Source organism: Parus major, chromosome 11 (genome assembly GCF_001522545.3).
Source record: "Parus major isolate Abel chromosome 11, Parus_major1.1, whole genome shotgun sequence".
Taxonomy (NCBI): Eukaryota; Metazoa; Chordata; class Aves; order Passeriformes; family Paridae; genus Parus; species Parus major.
Genome location: NC_031780.1, coordinates 8,118,742 through 8,137,702, shown reverse-complemented (window position 1 = coordinate 8,137,702; position 18,961 = coordinate 8,118,742). Strand labels below are relative to the sequence as shown.

Genomic DNA, 18,961 nt, shown 5'->3' with positions numbered 1-18,961 from the left:
ACATCCTTTTCTTTTTGTACTACATTAGAGTTTTTATGGATTAATTAAACAAATATGGAATTTCATCCTCTGTGTTTCTATCATCATCATGAATCAGCAAAAGCTGAGGGTGCTAGAGAGCCCACCTCACACTGATAAGACACTGAAATTGCTATCTTAAAGCTTAGTGCTATTAAGGATTTAAAAACAAATCCAAACCTATAGAATGGTTTGATCAGTTGCTACTTGACCAACAGTAAATTCTCTGGTTAAAGACTCGCTGTGCCCTTTGGTGCTGCAAGTTATCATAGAAGTACTGAAAAAGAGCTAAAGTTGCACCAAACAAGCTGAGAAAAAGCCTGCTGATCTACCCAGGAAGTACATGTCATTCTTCTGCCTCATTCACTTACCTCCAGAACTGTTCTTTTATGCTGGCATATTTGAACCCTAATATGGCCCTAACTTTACTGAAGGAAAGCTTCTCTCAGTCAGAAAAACAGCTTTCATCTAGTGTCTAACCACTGTTTTGACTTCCTTCCCCTTTATGTTCTCCATTTCCATGTAACCCTTTCCCCTACACAACACAAACAGGAAGGCTGAGGTGCAGTCTTACCATAACATTGAGCTGTGAGTTGCTGGCTTGTGCAATTCCAAGGATGTTGGTAGTATGCATCACTTCCACAGAAAAACTGGGCAGCCAGCTGGCAATTCGGGAGCCTGGGAGTAAGAAGTCACCAAGAAAGTCAAGAAAGAGCATGAGAATCTCAGTAGACCAAGTACTTTTACATGTATTTAATGTAAGTCTTCATATTCCACAAGGTCCATGCAGGGAGTTCTGCAGTGAAATCTATCCCTAAAGTCTCCCAGACATGGAGATGGCTGGAGTGAATCAGGAACTGCCCATACTCTCTTCAAACACACTGTCATAGTGGTTTAACAATCTGGGGGCTGGAAAAGGATCAAGGAAGTATCACAGCCTTGTTTTCTTTTTTTAATGATCCTATTAAAGTGAAAATTAAAATAATCCAGAGTCAAATCCAGTTCTGGAATACATTAATAAATCCAGCAATTTTATGAAGACAGCTTCTAAGCAATCTGAATCCAGGCCCAAAATGGGTCATCACTGAGAAATACTACTTCAAAGGGACACAGAGTAACTGAACAAAGTGACTGCTGCAATCCAGTGCTTCAGCTAAATAGAGTAGGGCACATGGGTGGCTGCCTTCTTCTTCTGTGCTGCCACTTAAATAAACACAGGCTTTGCTCTATTCCATGTCTCCTCCTATCTCCATGGTAATTCTGCAGGTCTCCAAGCCACTGGAGAGCACTAGGGAGGACAGCCATCAAAAACACAGTGCTATTCTAAATATAAATGTCCTCTAGAGACCTAAAGCCCCCCAGAAGTGGAAGCCATGCAGAAGCTATCAGCCAGTCTCCATGTACCCAGAAATTGTCTGACCCTTCTCTGCCCATTATTCTCCTCCCACAGTCTCCAAAGACTTCAAAACAAGCAGAGATGAGGAACAGGTCACTGTGTAACTCTGCAGCATCTCAACTGCCTCATGGGAGGTCCACAAGGGCAGAGCCCAAAGCTGAATATTTGCAGTACTGAAATTATCTGAGAAACACCAAGACTGCCAACAAAATCTGGGAAACTGTGGAAGATCAGCACACATCAATACCAAAACTCTAAAAAAAACGGGAAGACATACACACATAAACTGTCTTTTTCAAAGCAAGTTGTCTCCAAACGCAGAACTTATAGTGGCCTGGAATCACATCTGCTTTGAGAGTACTTAAAACACACTACTAAAAAACCCCAAATACTTTAAACTGCTGCAGCTACATGATTCCTTCTGAGACTAATCTTCTGCACCTAACCAAGCATTTTAAGTGTCTTGTAAACTGAGTGGCAAATGGACTTTTGACAACCACACATTAACGAGGGGATAGGGGAAAGACTGACTTTTAGACTGCACCACGGAGGGCTTTTTTTTCCCTTCTTTGACTGTTGTTGATTAACCACCACATGGTAACAAAAAGACACAGGAATTTCCCATGCTGCTTGTCAACATGGCACACAATGAATCTAAATGGCAGTAACTGAAGCTGCTGACCACAACAAATCCAGAAAAAGGGAGCACATGTACAAAATATTTCAAGAAATCTCCACAGCTCTGGGAAACCTCAGAGACACATCTGAGCTCTTGCAAAAGAACCGTCAGAAACAGTGGTGTTTGACAAACACAAGCAGAGCATGGTTTGAATTTCAGCTGAAGCAGAGAGAGCATTCTCTTCTACAGAAGGCTGCTCCCCTTGTTCATTTGGGCAACAGCAGAGGATGTCAAATGTGCTCAGCTCACCGTCAAAGTGGAAGAAGTGATTGTGCTGGTTCAGACGTGGTCTGCCTTCTGCTGCTGCCACAGGGACCAGGTTCTCATCCAGATTCTCCCTTTGGTGATCCTCCCTCACGTGATGGCTGTCAGTGATATTAAGAGACATTCTGCAGGTGGGGCAAGATGTGTCTTGTTCCAGCCAGGACCGCAGGCAGGAGCTGACAGGAAAAGAGTAACACAGTGGTGAGCTTGCAGTGTTTTTCCAAGACACCACTATCACCAGCACATCAAGCAGCTGTAGCATATTCTATACACAACATCAACACACAGACTGCTCAGACACCCTCAATGAGCTCCTGATGACTCTGCCATAGGTTTCTTATTTCTTTCAGATGAAAATACTCAAGCATTCACTTTTTATAAACATGCATGCAAATTTATCATGAGCTTAAAACACTCTCCAAGCTTGCTGTCCTTCTAGCTCAGAACAAGCAAATTTTGCCTGGAAGGGAAAAGAAACCAGTTCTTTTGTCTCACCATTCCCAGGTGAAAAAGGCAAAAACTAACTGGACATACTGTAACATAATGTATCCTGACATATTTTCATAACAGTTCTGCCTGTGATGAGACAATGGCACCTCCAGTGTTTTCAAATATCTTTCCAAAATACCAATACCCAAACCACAAAAGTCAGCACCACTCCAGGAACTCTCTACACAGATTTATTAATACTAACAATTCTGTGCCATTACAATCCTTCCTCAATTCTGAAATTTTCTGTCCTGAAGAAAGGGAGAAGTGCTTGAAATGCAGGTTGAAACACTCAAAACAGTGCATGCTTTTTGATTCATTCTGAAATGACCCAACTGCATTATTTGTTCAAGCTAAACCTCATTTTCAGTGTGGAGGCACCTAATTTCAAAGGGCTGAACACATCTCAATATTAAAATATACTTCACATTTGGAAGGTGGGTCTTTTTCCAGAAGATCTCAAAGCACTTTAGAAAGTTAAAGACATACAAAAAGAGCAAATAAACCTGTTCCCAAAAATTGTGTACGTGTAAACAAAATGAAGGCACAGATCACAGGTTTGGGTTGACAGAGCAAGGGAAAAGCTCTAATTGCAGGACTATAGTGTAGTCAAAGACACAAGCATTCTGTCCAATTCCTGAATCTTTGCCAAGATGCTTTCCATCACATCACAATGGAGGGATACACAGTATGGGTTTCTCAAAACTAATCAAAGCACCACAGTAAAAGTCTGCCACCTTACACCACCTTGTTCACCAGCACAACCAGCATGTTGGCACTGGCAGTGCTGTCCAACATCACCTTCCTGACCACAGGAAAACCACTCTGCCCACAGCAAACTCAAACCTCTGCTAGGGCTGTACTCCAAAGGTCACTTGGGAAACACACAGAGTTTCCCGAGCTGCCACCACGCTGCTGCTCCTCAGCAGTTCAACAGCCAAGATGCTGGAATGGGCACAACCCTGTGTCAGCTGCACCAGCACCAGACCCAAAAAGCCAGCTGTGGTCACACCCATTGTGTACCACACAGGCAGAAGGGCTTGGTCACCCACAGCACCTCTGGAGGAAAAGGGCAGGCAGCAGGTAAAGGCTGGCATCCATTCAGAGTGATAATTCTTGAAATTGCCTGCTTCCTACAAGGTAAAGGAGAGATCCATGCCTAAAAGATTCAGACACCTGCTCCCATTAAATTTCCTTAATATTTGAGCACATGGTTGATCTCAGCAATGCAAATCTTCCCTGACACCTTCTCTTCCATTCCAAATAACTGATGGGGAAAAAAAGTCCCACGTAATTGAAAATGGACACAGTGTTCAGCCTGTTGACAACATCACCAGGCTTTTATGAGGAGAGAAAACACTCCCAGGTTGTAAATAGGGTTATTAGTTACATCTGGTTTTATATGCTAGCTGTCCATTGTAACATGTTCCCTCCCTAAAAGCACCAAGGAGTGTAACTTGCTTCAGAACTGTAATTGCTTCATAAAAAAAATACAAAAAGATCCTTTTAAATACAGAGAAAATGTCTTTCTGAAGAGAAGACCCCGGGTTTCTCAAGTGCTCAGCAGGTGATTAAATATTCACATGATTCAGTAGCACTGGAAAAATAGTTTCTGCTATGGAGGCACATTATCTCATTAGAGACTTCTTGGAACACAAATAAATATTTATGGCAAGGTTTGTCATAAATGACAACAAATTAGCACACAGATTACAACCTCTGGTTTGACAGTTACCAGAAAAGCAAAAGGCTATTTACGGAAAGTAACACCACAGGGACAATTTAACTGACCTGCATATTCATCACATGGCCCTCCAGAAACACCTGCTTCAACCCCTGTTTCTCATTTCATACTCAAGCACAGGCATGGAAATGTAAGCACTGCTACAAAAGAGCCAAGGAAAGTCACATCCAGCTCAGAACACTATGTCCACAAGCCTCTGCTACTATTCACTACTGAATGAGTGTTAGAAGCAGTGTATAGAAAGGTTCTCTGGCCAAAAGTCTCCCAGCTCTAACTACCAGCTGCTCAGGGACTATTTCTGCTGATTTGGTTAAACTCTTTTACAGCCCTGATGGACTCATGCCCCTTGAAACCACAGATTCAGACCTGGCCTCCACAGCTGTCCTGGGGTACTCACCACCATGTGAGGATGCACTAGATAAAAATACCCCCCATTTTCTCCTTAAATCTGATATCTGGAAAGTATTTAAGGATCCAGCTCCAATTTTTCTTCTTCACCTGAAAATCAACACAACCTCCACACAACAAATCTACCGACCTGTGTTTGAGAAACTCAGCACTAGTTACCCACTAGCTGACAGGGTGCACATTCTTAATTTGGGGGTAAGGAAGTGCACCAGGTGGAACAACTCAAACATGAAAATGACTGGAGTGAAAAACACTTGTACTCTGTTATCAAAAGCAGACCAAGACGACCCAGGCAGCAAGCACCCAAGAGCTCTGCTGGTAGTTTGTTACTTGTCATCCCACTGTAAATTTCAGCCATGCCCATCTATCCCTTCCATTCTCAGCTGGGTGCACACTCTCCAGCCTGGACACATACTTGTGGAAAAGGTGGCCACAAGGGAGTTTACGTGCAGATTGCATGGAGTCCCAGCAAATGGCACAGTCATCATTGTTCACTGCCAGCTCCTCTGGTGTTGCAACTGCAAACCTACAAAGAAGAAACAGGAAGAGACAGACAGAATGACTACAAAAGCTCAGCATGACCTCCTCTCTAGAGAATCCAGAATGGAGAAAACCTTAGCCCCCATGTTAACTTTTCATTAAGAGAGATATGCCAACAGATTTGTAATTTTTTTGATTTATTATTCAAGCTGCACAGCAAAGGAACACACATCCCTCTGATGCCTTTTGCAGGCACTTTTTTTTTGCACATCTCCTCATACATCCTAAGTGCAAAAAAGCTTTGACTTAGTACCTTCCAAGAGACAATTATATGATCATTTTGCTGAGATCCTTAAATTATAATCTGTATAGATTTGGTTTATGTCATTTTTCTAAATGAGTCTTAACAGCAGTACCCATTAAGGTGTCTCTTTGGAATCATAAGCATTTATGGTGACTGATTTTGGCCTCAGATTTTGCCATTCCCCTTTGTCTTGACTTTTCTCCCTTTCTTTTTAAGCTACAATGCCATGTAAGCAGTTACTACACAGTATCCAAACATGACAATATAGAAATAAGTGGTGTAACAACATTTCACAGCACTGCTGGTGGGGAATACACCTGAAGAACAAGCCCATAGAGGCAGCTGCCAATGGCAGCTTCAGAAGGACGTTAGAATGTGGTTCTTCCAGCACAGTCAGAATGACCAAAACACATCAAGTAGTTCAGACAAGAAGTCTGTGACATATGCAAATCAAACAGCTTTGTGAGCAGCTCAAAGGGTTTCAGTAGCTACATCTTACTGGAAAGAAATAATGCATTGTTGATAACCTTTATTATGCAGCTCCTAAGATGATATCACAGCCATTAAATGACTTCTCAAAAAAAAAAAAAAAGCCTCAGGAGTTTCTAGACAAGCCAGCCTTCTCTATAGCTGGCACCTGGATTACACCAGCAGGAATAAGAATTAATCAAACACACGGAGGCCCAAAATCAAAACAGTACAGTGATGTACAGGAAGAGTAAAACTCTCTATGGGTCTTAATATTTTTAAGAACATAGCTAAATTTTGAAAACATTGGGTCAGAAATGCAGTACTATCTGGTAGAATATCAGGTTTTAGCATGCCTCCCAATTTCTCCATATTACTTCACTAAAAGGGAATGAACTAAAGTACTGCCAAGGTGCTCTCAGCTCCACTTTAGGTAGAGTCTTAGAGTTGGCTTCAGGTTTAGTAAATACATCGGTAAAGCCAGGCAGGTTTTAATTAATATTTTGATTTCATTTCAGTCAGTAGGTAAATAGTATGGCCTAATGGTATTAAAAGCATTGATTTCTATCACAGCCAAAGCCAGTATTTGACAGCTAGAACCGGCAGAGTTCTTCGGAGCATCTGTCACCCCACTAAGGTAGTATGCAAAAGAATACAAAAGAAGGAATACTGGACAGGGCAGTTCACTTTTTGCCACTTCATACATAACCAGTAATACTGCCATTATACAAGTCAATCCTACGTACCTGTTAAAAGCAGAAAGAGTGTCCCCACTAACAAATAAAATGGTTAAGAACATAACTCTAAACGTAGAGACTTAAGGGCCAGGTTTGCAACACCGCATCTGTCCAGCTCACACCACACCACTATGTATCAAAGGAACATAAAAGCATTCCAACTTCTTTCTCAGGATCTTCTCTACTAGATCTACATCAAGACTGCAGAGGAAGTAAGGGGCTCACCTGGCTTCCATGTTTCCAACCACACGCAGGTAGTTTTTGTGCCGCCGAATTCGCCGCTGCACCTCGTGGAACAGGTAGCGCAGCTGCATGAAAATCACTAGGCTCGCCATTGACAACCAAATATTGCCAAACAGCTTGGGAAAAAAACAGAGCAGTGATGATAAGAAATAAGCACCATGAGAAACAGGAAGCTGCATCAAGTTTTAAGAGATCTACAGAAATCAAGAAACCAGCCCTGAAGAACTTCTCTTTTGTTGGGTCCATTCAGACCAACCACGTATGTTCAAAGGCACTACCACTAATTACCTCTTCACATACAACTCTGGCAGCACAGCATTTATAATGAGGATAAAATTAATTCAGTCCTGTCCAGCTTAGCATCCTCTGCTGCCAATGAAAATAATTCAGTCTGATATTACTCAATAAAAAAGCTAATTAAACACCTACTAAACAGATAATTACACACAGTAGTTAATACTCCTTAACAAAGTTATCTGTGATGACTTCAACTACACAGGAAGAAAGAATGCCAGAATGTCCCCCCTATATTTTCATCTCTATTTAAGTCACTTCTCTGTAATATCTGGTTTCTAAAATAATCAAAGTAAAAATACATATAAAATATGTATACCAAATACCCTTTATTTTAATGCCAGTCTATTTGTTCAGCATTATGTCCAGTATTTCATACCAGCATATGAATATGATGCATCAAGTCCAGGGAAAGCAAGGTTAGCTCCATGACAAAATCTGTGTAGTAGACATAAGTGCCTTTGCCCTCCCACGTTCCTTCATGGTTGAGATCCCAGAGATGAACTACATATCTGCAAAAGTGAGGAAATTAACATTATTTCTTTTTTTTTTGTTAAATAGTATCTCTATAATTCAAACTATTTTGTCAATTTTTCAAAGAACTGCTGGATATGGATTCTTTGCCCTTCCAAGGCCCTGTGCCCACAGTCTCTGCTCACTCGAGGGGGACTTCTTTTAATGTTACTGGTTTCAAACAGCAGCATTTTGAAAAAGCAAAAAGCAGTCAATGCTTAGCCCACACTGGCACTACAGACACTGCCAGCTGACAGAACAGATGCAGCATTTGCTAAAAACTACTTCATGTACTGAAAATCAATCTTAGGAGATTATAGTAACTACAGAAGCACATTTCTCAGCACATGAGGTGTTTCTCAGGTGAGTCATTACAGCTCAGTGTCAGACCTGAAATGCTGACAGTGAACTGCACAAAGAGGCTCCTGTGTTTCACACCATGTCCTACATAAGCACACACAGGTGTGTAACAGTTACACATGCAAGTGACTTTTTCAAAGCAAACCTTTGAGAGACCAAGGCCTTAAAACAAACCCCATAGAATGACATTAAAAAGCATCTATCAACCCTCATCCAGCAGCACATCACTCAAATTAAACAAACAAAAAAAAGTCAATTGCAAAACTTGTGCTTAAAAGCAGCACAGGCTAAAGCTAACCACCTTTGCTCATCTCATAGAATCCTGCAATGGTTTGGGTTTGAAGGGATCTTGAAGATCATCTTTTTCCAATCCCTACAGCTGCCTCATGCAATCAGGTCATGACCACTCTCAAGACTGGGCATCCACAGCTTCTCTGGGCAACCACTCACTGTGCCAGTGACTCACCAATCTCACAGAGAAGACTTTTTTTCCTAGTACCTAATCTAACCCTGTCTTCTGTCAGTTTGAAGTCATTCCTTCATGCCATGCCCTTGTCCAAAGTCCCTCTCCAGCTCTCTTGGTGCCCCTTTAGGTACTGGAAGGGGCTCTAAGGTTCCACCAGAGCCTTCTCTTCTCCAGGCTGAACAACCCCAGCTCCCTCAGCCTGTGTCCACGAAAGGTGCTCTATTCTTCTGAAAATCTCTAAGGTGTCTTCTAGACTCCAGCAGGTCCACATTCCCTCTCATGTTGGGGGCTCCAGAGTTGGATGCAGCCCTCAAGGTGGAGTCCCAGCAGAGCAGAGCAGAGCAGAGCAGAGCAGAGGGGCGGAATCCCCACCCTGGACCTGCTGCCCACACTGTGAGGATGCAGACCAGGATGTGGTTGCACTTTCTGGGCTGCAAGCACACATTACTGAGCCATGTCAAACTTCTCATCTGGCAACACCCCCAAGTCTCTCCTCAGGGCTGCTCTCAATCTCCAAACATGCATTTGTAATTCAATGAGGTAATTACATACACCTCTTACATCAACATGCTATATGCACCACCATCCTGAATACCCATGGTGTAAAACATAAGCTACCTACCGTAAAATCACATGAGCAGTTCTGACTGTCACCAGCAAAGACTGCAAAAGAGGAAGGAAAAAAAACCATACATGTTAACAACATTCAGGCAGGGACAGTGGTTCAGATGTAGGAGCTCAAGGGCTAAAACACAAAATGCATTTATTGCAGCTTAACAAGTTCCTGTGCACCAATGGTTACTATAGGTGACTGTGGACAACATACCTGAGACAACCATGAAGCTTATAAATAAATATGGAAGAAATTGTTCCCAAAGACTCAATGCTTTTAAAGCAGCCACTAGTGTTACTGCTGTTAAGTGTCATTTTTTCCCAACTATACAGGACATATTGCCTTTTTCAACTATCACTCAGCAAGTGTTGAAAACACAATCCCATCAACTACCTCTTCTCACCCCACTTCCTAAAAAAAAAAAAACAACTGGAAGAACAGAATAATATCAGAAATTTGAGGAAGATAATTTCAAATAATTCCCCCCTTTGCTGAGATGTAAATGCTGCTAAAATAACTTCTCTCTTTAATCATACTTACATTTCTAGGCTAAGTACAGAGAAAAAAACAACTGAGTATATCAGAAAGTGTAAGATCAGAAGTGTAGACAAATCACCAAAAATGTAACTACATTTCCATGGGCTCTTATCATCTAAGAAATGGCCCCATCACCTGTTTGTAATCCATCAAGCCCACAGTGCTCCACCTCTTAATTCTACCCTCACAGTGAAAAACACCGGACACGCTTCCCCCAGAGACTGCCCACACCACCCTGTAGTTAGCAGGGGCCAAGTGACACTGAGAGGCAGGGGATTTACAATGAGCAACTGAAACCACTTCTGTGAAACTGGTCTGATGGCATGCCTTCAGCATAAGTACTACAAACAGGACAGAAGAACTACCAAAACCACTAACTTCCCAAAGCAGCAAAAAGCTGGCTAGTTTGAATAATTTTTTCCATCTGTAAAAAGCATTCTTAAAGTGCTTCTATGCATATTTAACCCTTTACAATACCAAACATCTACCAACTGTTTACTAGCTGGCTTTAAAAAAAAAACTTGCAAAAACAGACAGACTGGACACTGCTTGCTATACTATAATTCTTGAACATCACATATTAAGGCAAAAAAGATTAATGTTTACTCAAAAATACAGAGAAGTCCCTACTCAACTTTCTCTGAGCATTTGCACATTTCACATCCACCCTCTGCAGCAAAAATAAAATGTTGACAAGCAACAGAGAACAAGGGGACATTACCTAAAACACAAGAAAAACATCTATACTGCTTTATTGAAAACCCTGAGCTAAATCAATGTTTGCAGAAGACAGATTAATAGCTTAATGTAACTTAATGTAATTCATTCACACTAATGGAATACACTTGGCAGGGTCCCTCTCAAGGAGCATCACACAAGCCATCACCAGAAAACATTTCAGTCTGAAAGATTTATTTTTTCACTAAGAGCTTGAAGTCTGTCATGAGGTGTCAATACCAGTACCTGTACAGAAAGAAACCTAAATATTTTATTCCACTCACATGAGTGCTGGGTATTAAAATCAAGGAAATTACTCATGGTTGCCCAATCCATACAGGGAATATTTAAGATGTTCAAAAATGGCAAGATATTATACCATCTCCTATGAGAAAAAATTAAACAGACTAGAATTCTTTTGCTTAGAAGAAAAAGCAGCAAAGGGACAGGCAAAAAGATGATAAAATCACAAACTCTATGAAAAAGATTAAACAGGGAATGATTCTTTGCTTATTTTCACCATTAATGTATCTGATGATAGCTAAGGACATTATTCCCTGCCTATGGAAGGGAGGTTGGAACTAGATGATCTTTAAGATGCCTTCCAACCCAAATCATTCTGTGATTTTCAAACACAAGATTCAGAACAACTCAAAGAGCTCTTTCATGTACACAAAGTCAAGTAAATGTGGAATTTGTTGCCTTTGGATATTACAGAGGCTGACATACAAACAAGTTCAATGAATGATCAGACAACTTTCCAGAGTACATCTGGGACTGTCGAATCCAATGGGTTTGTGCAGCCCTCAGCTCAGGAATGTCCTCAAACACCAGTGGCTGCAAGCAAAGCCAGGAGACTCTTTCTTCTGCATTCCCCACAAAGTTCCTCACTGCCCACCAGCAGCACAGCAGAGGATCCAGGGCTTGGCTTGACACCCCACACTTACACTGACTGAGCCACTCCTTCGTTCATCAACACGTAGAACAGCTCTAACTAAAATGAACAACTGGTCCATCCTGCAACCCCAAACACTCACACTACCACACAACACAGTGCTGAGGAGGCAGCACAGGCACCACAACATTCCCTGATTAACCCACCCCAAGCTGGTGCAATGCTGATAATCCTTCTGCCAAGCCAAGATAAGAGACACCAAGAAGACCCCACCTTTTAGAGACACTGTTAAATCTTCCAATACCCTTCCACTGTTTAATTACAAATCTGGTCTTGCGTATTCTTGTATTCACGGAAAAAGAAAGTGACATATTGAATAACTGAACTGTGGTGTGACAAGCATCATATTCTCCTACTATTAGTTGTTTTTCTTCCTGCTTCCTAACTCCAAGTATGAATTCAAGATAGGAGAAGAAAAATAAATTGTACATGTTATTTGTTAACTGAACTAACAATGTGCTAAGACAACATACTTAGATTGGATTCCTCTCCTTTAAGATTATCACTTCCTCAAGCAGAGTGCAACAACCTGTGGGTACGGAGCAACAACAACCCACCACAACATCAAAAACATACTGATGCTCACAAACATACTGATGTTCAGTCCACAGTGCCAAGCATTCAAGAGTGCACAAAAATGTCTTGCTCATCTCAGCATAGACACAACTCACATAAACATAAGCAAATCCCAAGGGTATGCTCTAAGGAAAGGATGTCTCATTTCTTTTAGGGAGAAATGAAATATAAAATACAACTTCAAAGAAAGTGGCTGAAGTGCACATTGCACTTTCATACACACACTCTCCATCTCTCAAGAGCTGTTTCACCAACCCTTCTTGCAATGCTCATGAAGCACAATCATTACTTTTTCATAAGCTGTCATTTGATTTCAGCATCATCTTACAGGTCTATCCTCTCTCTTCTTCAGACTAAGATTTTTTTTTCAGGGTTAAAGGCTGAAGAGAGAAAGCCTGTCAATCTGGCAACTTCCAGAAAACAGGAACAAGGGAGGATTTTTCTGTGTCTTCAAAGTGTCTTTCTTATGGGAATTAAGACAAATCCATTGTGTATTGGGATACCCCCAAGTGAGGGGTCAAAGGCAAAGCAGAAACCACAACACATATGAAGAAAATCTCACCTCTGCTGCCATGAAAGCCAGTGTGTGCATGCCATGGGTGTAGCCAACAACTCCACAGACAACTGCTAATCCACAGCAGGACAGGAGCATGGCTATGAGCAGGGCCAGCACTCTGACGTGGCTGCTCATGGGTGTGGTAGGAGAAAAGGAAAGCTGCAACACAAATACATAAATACATGACAGGTTTAAGTGAGTACTTCATCCACCCTGCCTTCCATTGTCACCTCACCAAACAAGACCTCATTCAGGAAAATCTTTTGCTTTCTAGCATAAAACAAATTTCACAATACAATGTAGTAATAAATGATGAAGAATAAAGCTAAACCCACACATTATCCCAAAGCCTCATTCATTTTACTGCCATTTACAGTCACATTTTAACAATCAGATACAATTTTTTTATTTACAATTATTATGATTATTTGAGCTGTTTCAATCACCTGTGCAAGAAAACCACAGACACAGTAAATTCTGCATCAAATGCACAGCATCTGCTTAGGATTAATATACATTTTACAAAGACACCTAACCTAACACACAGTTTTTGAGCCATGTTTTGTCAATTTTCACCAAACTCGGATCATCAGCTGAACTGAATTTGTCCACCTTGGTCTTCCACCCCATATTTCTTCCACTATCATCTTCAGGAAGAAAGAGGCATCTACCCCAAAAAAATTTTAAGCTGCAGCTAGAGACTGCTAGACAGACTCTGCTTCTCATTCAGTAGCATGTGAAGTGTGCTGAAACTCTCAACTACCTTAGCAAAGGGCTACACCTAGGTCTGTCTAAATCAGCCCAAGGGGATGTCGGTCCATCCTCTTTTCCAGGGCAGAATAAGGGACAAGGAAAGAAGGAGTTGCCCAAAGCTTCACTCTGATCTGATTAACAAAGTTGATTCTCATGTTTTGTTTCTAAATGGGTTCTTTCTTTCTTCTTTGTATCTGGTCCAGCTCCACGTGCCCCATCTTCACAAAGCAAATCATACAAATATCATTTGTCCAAGCAAAAAATGGCTATGCACGCTTTGAATGCAAAAGGAATATAATAAGGATTTCTTCCCACGTGACCTTTGTTCTTTCACAGCTTTCTGAACACTAAAAATACCAGATGACTGCCTTGTTCACTGCTGTCTCCATTTTCCTAACTCTAGCCAATTCAGTTTCAAATTTAAGTGCTTAGCTACCAGTGAATTAACAGGCCTTATTGGACATTATTTAAAAAAAAAAAAACTGCAAAGTCCAGATCTACCAAAAAGAAATTCATGGATTCAGCTCAGGTCAACCTTCTATGCCAGGAAAGAGGAGCCTAGAAAAACATGGGCCCATTATAGTTTAAAGGCCAAGATTTACTGTTTAAATTACAGTTTCTTCTTCCTTGCCTAGCCTTCAATTTCTGCATCTCTACCTAATTTATTCCTGGTATTAACAGAAAGTGGAATGTAGCTTAGAGAGAAAATTGCACAGTATATTGTAAAGACACTGGCAGACAAAATTCAGTATATCAAAATGAGTGTGAAACCTGAGCAAGGAATCTGCAGAAATAGGCTCCAAAGGCCAACCCTAAAGGGCACCAATCTAAGGGATGTTCTGTTGTTAAGATGTCTTTACTAAGGAGAGCTATGAAGCCATCTCATGCAGTTATGTAATAGTAATTACAGGGCTCGTATAAGGAGCAATTTATTAAAGAAAATAAGTATCTTCAGCTCCATTTGTCTCATGGGAAAACTGAAGGAGTAAGATTGACATCGTACTTTAAAGCAAGTATTTGAAGCTAATGGGAAATGCACGTGCTCAGTACCGTAGGGTGCAGAAAAGGTCTAAATGGGCTGTTTGTACCTTATCTGAGCCAGTGCCTGAACCAGAAACAGAATCTGCATGTCCCAAAAGACAGCCCTTAATCAAAACTTACATATTCAAAGCGGTCCTTGCAGAGCTGAACCATCAGATGGAGAAACACAAGTCCAGAGAACCAGAGGCACCACATCACTACTTCTTCCACTGTCTGAACATTCAGCACACCAAAAATGAAGATGAACTTGTAGAAAATGAAATTCCAGAATTTATCCTTGAGATGCTGTAATGGAAGAGACTTGGTTACTGTAGGGAAAGCACTGACAATACACATATTGCAGAGAAGGTGGGGAAGAGATAAAGGAAAAAAAAAAAGCATGGATGTAAAAGTGTAACTATACATTAGCTAAAGTCTGCTGCATACACATCTTGAACAGTGTTACCCTTACTCAAGTAAGAAATGTATTAAAATACTAGCACACCTTACTGTCTATCTAGTTTTTTGTAGCATGGCAGCATAACTGTGCTACACAGCACACAATGCAGTTTCCTGCTATATTCCTAACACAGTGCTCAGCACAAAGCAAGTCTGATTTCAGTTTGACTCTTTGTGCCCAAGCAACTCAGCTACCAGGCTGCAAACACACAGTCCTCTCTGCTGAAAAAGCTGCCACAGTTAGTTATTCAAGATGCCCAAATTGCCTAGCACCTTGCTTCCAAAAAACCTGCCAAAAAGTACAGATGATTAAGAAAAGATGACAAAGTCTGTCCTTAAGAATCACAATGCCTACAGTGGAGAATGAGATGGATGAGCAATGAAAATAAAACCATTCCCACACACAAAGTATGCAAGAAGTAATATGATGTTCTCAAGCAGCAAAGAGCAAGCCAGCTTGGAGGGGATAAAAAAATTTATGAAACTAAATGTTTTGTTAAAGTACACGATGAAGTCATCAGGAGTTTAGTTAAGACAGGCCCCGAATTCCTTAATGATGCTGCTGTTTTGGGCTCACCAGTGTTAATAAGCAGCTTTCCTTCACACAATAACTGAGGCAAACTCCCACTGTCCAAACACAAATGGATCCACATTGCTACTGTTTTTCACTTCAGTTTTTAAGAGGCTTGAGAACATCCTGGAAACCATCACCACTTAAAATTCCACATCCTTATAGTCAACATGGACTGGAAAGAAAATCTGGCTCACAGCAGTTTGATAGTGCCTTGGTTTTCACACACCACTCAGAGCCTCTATGAGGTATGAATTACAAATACAATAGATTTTGAGGGATCCACAGTTACTAACGAGGCATTGTGTGCTTCAGTTCTGCATGTCAAAAATCATCATGGCCTGATTCCTCCTAAACAACTTTTTTTACAGACTATTTTTTAATATGGGAACACACTCCAGACCACTGCTACTGCATTTACACAAGCAACTTATGCATTTATTTCCCTTATTTTTTTTTTTTAATAATATAGAGATACTATTCAAGGTCCTGCTGCTACTTTCATCTTCTGCAGGATCCTGTTTTTAAAAACTCTGGGCTTTCATGATTCCCATGCTGAATTTTTACAAACATTCTCACATAGACAAGAGCAGGACTAAACAGCCTGAGTTTTCAGTCCTGCTCACCTCCTTTCTCTGGCAATTTTCTTGCCTATTCCCTCTTACACCTGCAGGCTGAGAAACCATCCACTCAGTGTATGAGGATGGAAAGCAGTTCTCCAGCAGTCAAGGTACAAAAGAAGAGGGATTTCAAGACTGCTAGTGCTGACAACTACAGAACACGACGGAGAAATGCTGCCAGGTGCAGGCAGGATAGAGAAGAACACGTTGCAAGTATTTTAAGTGAGGTCTGCTTGTAAGAAATCTGACAGGGTTCATTAAAGAAACAGGATTTTCAAGTTGACTGTGGGCTTATAAAATACAATAGGAAAAATTCCCTTAGAAATAAACCGGAAGTTTGTGGCTGTGGATATACTAGCTAACCAAATGGTAAGACATATATTGTAAAATTCATTTTTCTTGCACAGTTTCAGCAATTCCATATAGAAAATCACACCATTTGTCATGTTTCACAATTTCCTTGTTTGCTGTCTCACCTGCCTCTCACTGACACGAAGAGGACCAAACACCATACACTGAATTAGCTTAGCAACCAGCATCAGAAAACAGCAGGCAGTGTTCACTAGTACCTGGAAAGAAATAAAGCAGTCAGTGACAAATACTTTTGCCCTATTTAGAAGAAGGGAGAGAAGGGGAATGAACGAGTCTAACAAAACCTGCCATTGTCCACAGAACAGTATTAGTTGCCTTCTTTTTTTGTGAAATTTAAGCCTGGCCTCTTCCAAGACATGAAGTAGCTGATAAGTCACTTAGATTTGTTTTTTTCCAGAAATACTAACACAGTCAGTTCGATACAGCAGTAAAGCCAACAAACTGCTCTACCTCTCCACAATAAACTATTTCATACAGATTAGCAAATTTCATAAAAGAACATGGGGACAAAACATAGAGATCACCAAGATGCTCATTTGTTTAACATATGGCAGATGAGAAATATCCAGTTTGAATCTGTTGTTAAAGTAAGAGGATTCAGAGGTTGCCTCAAAACATGCTGAATAGCATACATCCCTTCAGTAACAACACTGCTTGAGGATTCTTGGGAAACTTCTTTACAGCAAAACAGCAAGAAGCAGAACACATGGGCCTGGGAAAACTGCTATCTCACATCTGGCAAAGGCACTTTAATTAACTTTTGACATAAGCAGGACACTAAAAAGGCTAGAAGGTGGATGATGAAAAAGCCTCCCCCTGTCATTTCCAAAGGACATACAATAAACTTTTCCAGGACTTTTAAAGCTCCGAGACCAGGCTTCAACAGGATTAATGTGTTTGGTATATTAAAAATCAGCACCTCAGTCAAGCAAGTATATTGTGAAGCAGATGTCCAACTACTGCCACCTTTGAGCGACAGACAGATAAAAAGTTCAACAGCAACAACTCAGGAAGGTTTCCAATTTCCCCTTGTTGAGCCTTTATTTCAGCTACAAATCAGTGAGACAAAATTCATAAACCCTTATATGAGGTTTGGGTTTAAAAAGTTACAGAAAATTATTTTCTTATTTTCCTTAAACAGTGAGAATGTTTCCTCTTACCTACAAGACTTTCAGTGCTATTTTAAAATAAATAAATAAATAAATAAAGGCAAGGCTTGGGCTTGAATACCTGACAGCCCCTTACTCAGATTTCTGGCAGTGCTTGGAGAAGCTTAAGCCCAGCAAGCGCCTGGGACCGCGGAAAACGCTCCCAACAGCTTCTCCCAAGCCCCCCAGCCAGGACGTGCGGGGGGCGCTCGGGGAGAGCAGCACAAGCCGCGGGCTGAACTCTCGGGGCACTCGGCTCTAACGCTGCCCCATCGCCCCGGCCAGGCAGGAAGGGAAGCGGCTGCGGAGGCGGCCCGGAGCGGGCAGGGGAAACCCAGACGACCCCCCTCTTTATTCTGCGAGCAATTTCCAAACAACAATAACGAAACACCCCCCGGACCCGCCCGCCTCCCCCCGGCCGCGGGGAGGCGCCGGCAGAGGCCGAGCCCGATGCCAGCCCCGCAGGCCGCGGGCCCGCAGGCCCCGCCGCCGCCCCGGGCTCACCCAGACGCAGAGGCTGTCGGAGAGCAGGTAGTAGGCGACGTCCAGGGCCCGTGGGCCGGCGCAGCGCTGAGGCTCGGCCGGCTTGGTGCCCGCCGCCCCGCCGGGCGCCTGGCTGAGGGCGCGGTAGGCGCTGAGGCCGGCGCCCAGCAGCGCCAGGGCGCTGAGCGCCGTGTAGGTGCGGAGGCTGGGCCAGGGAAAGCGCTCCAGGAACAGCAGCGGCATCGCGGAGCTTTCGCCACCGCCCGGCCCCGGCCCGCCGCGCGCCCCCTGCTCAACGCCCGCCCCGCCGCCCCTCCCCGGGGCCGGGCGAGCCGCCCCCGCTGGGGAAAGGAAAGAGACCGGGCCCGAACACCCGCCCCGGCTCCGGGCGCCGCGTCCGCCCGTCACCCCGCGCGCTGAGTCACGGCCGGGGCGGCGCTTCCACCGGGCCGGCCCTGCCCCGCACCCCCCGCGCCCGGGACAGCGGCCGCACCGCCGGAGCCGCGCGTGGGGGAATTCGAGAGGCCTTCAGGAGCCCCCAGACCTACAGGCAGGGTGCCAGAGGAGAGTGCGCAGACTGCAGGAGCAGCGCCCTTCCACAGGCAGCCTGGAACAAGAATTAGTCTCACTAAACTACCGTGTTGTAAAGTGAGAGGTGCTCTTAGGTGCCAGGGCTCAAAAGCTGCACTTTGCTACTTGTTCTTACAGCATCTGACTT

The 18,961-nt window shown here is 42.6% G+C and overlaps 1 protein-coding gene across 3 annotated transcripts in view; it reads right to left on the bottom strand.

The window, feature by feature from the left end:
• Window positions 1-18,539, bottom strand: part of AMFR (autocrine motility factor receptor) — a 28,067-nt gene extending 9,528 nt beyond the window's left edge. Inside the window, exons 1-10 of one of the 3 annotated variants that reach the window (XM_033517288.1) lie at window positions 18,265-18,539; window positions 16,717-16,809; window positions 14,732-14,896; window positions 12,824-12,976; window positions 9,486-9,526; window positions 7,904-8,036; window positions 7,213-7,346; window positions 5,414-5,524; window positions 2,343-2,533; window positions 593-696 (exon numbers count right to left, since the gene is read on the bottom strand). In XM_033517288.1, the coding sequence (XP_033373179.1) occupies window positions 593-696; window positions 2,343-2,533; window positions 5,414-5,524; window positions 7,213-7,346; window positions 7,904-8,036; window positions 9,486-9,526; window positions 12,824-12,976; window positions 14,732-14,896; window positions 16,717-16,809; window positions 18,265-18,486 (1,347 nt within the window). In that variant the 5' untranslated portion in view covers window positions 18,487-18,539. The remainder of the gene's footprint in view (window positions 1-592; window positions 697-2,342; window positions 2,534-5,413; window positions 5,525-7,212; window positions 7,347-7,903; window positions 8,037-9,485; window positions 9,527-12,823; window positions 12,977-14,731; window positions 14,897-16,716; window positions 16,810-18,264) is intronic. The other 2 variants (XM_033517287.1, XM_015639866.3) reach the window with 2 other exon arrangements.
• Window positions 18,540-18,961: the final 422 nt, after the last annotated feature.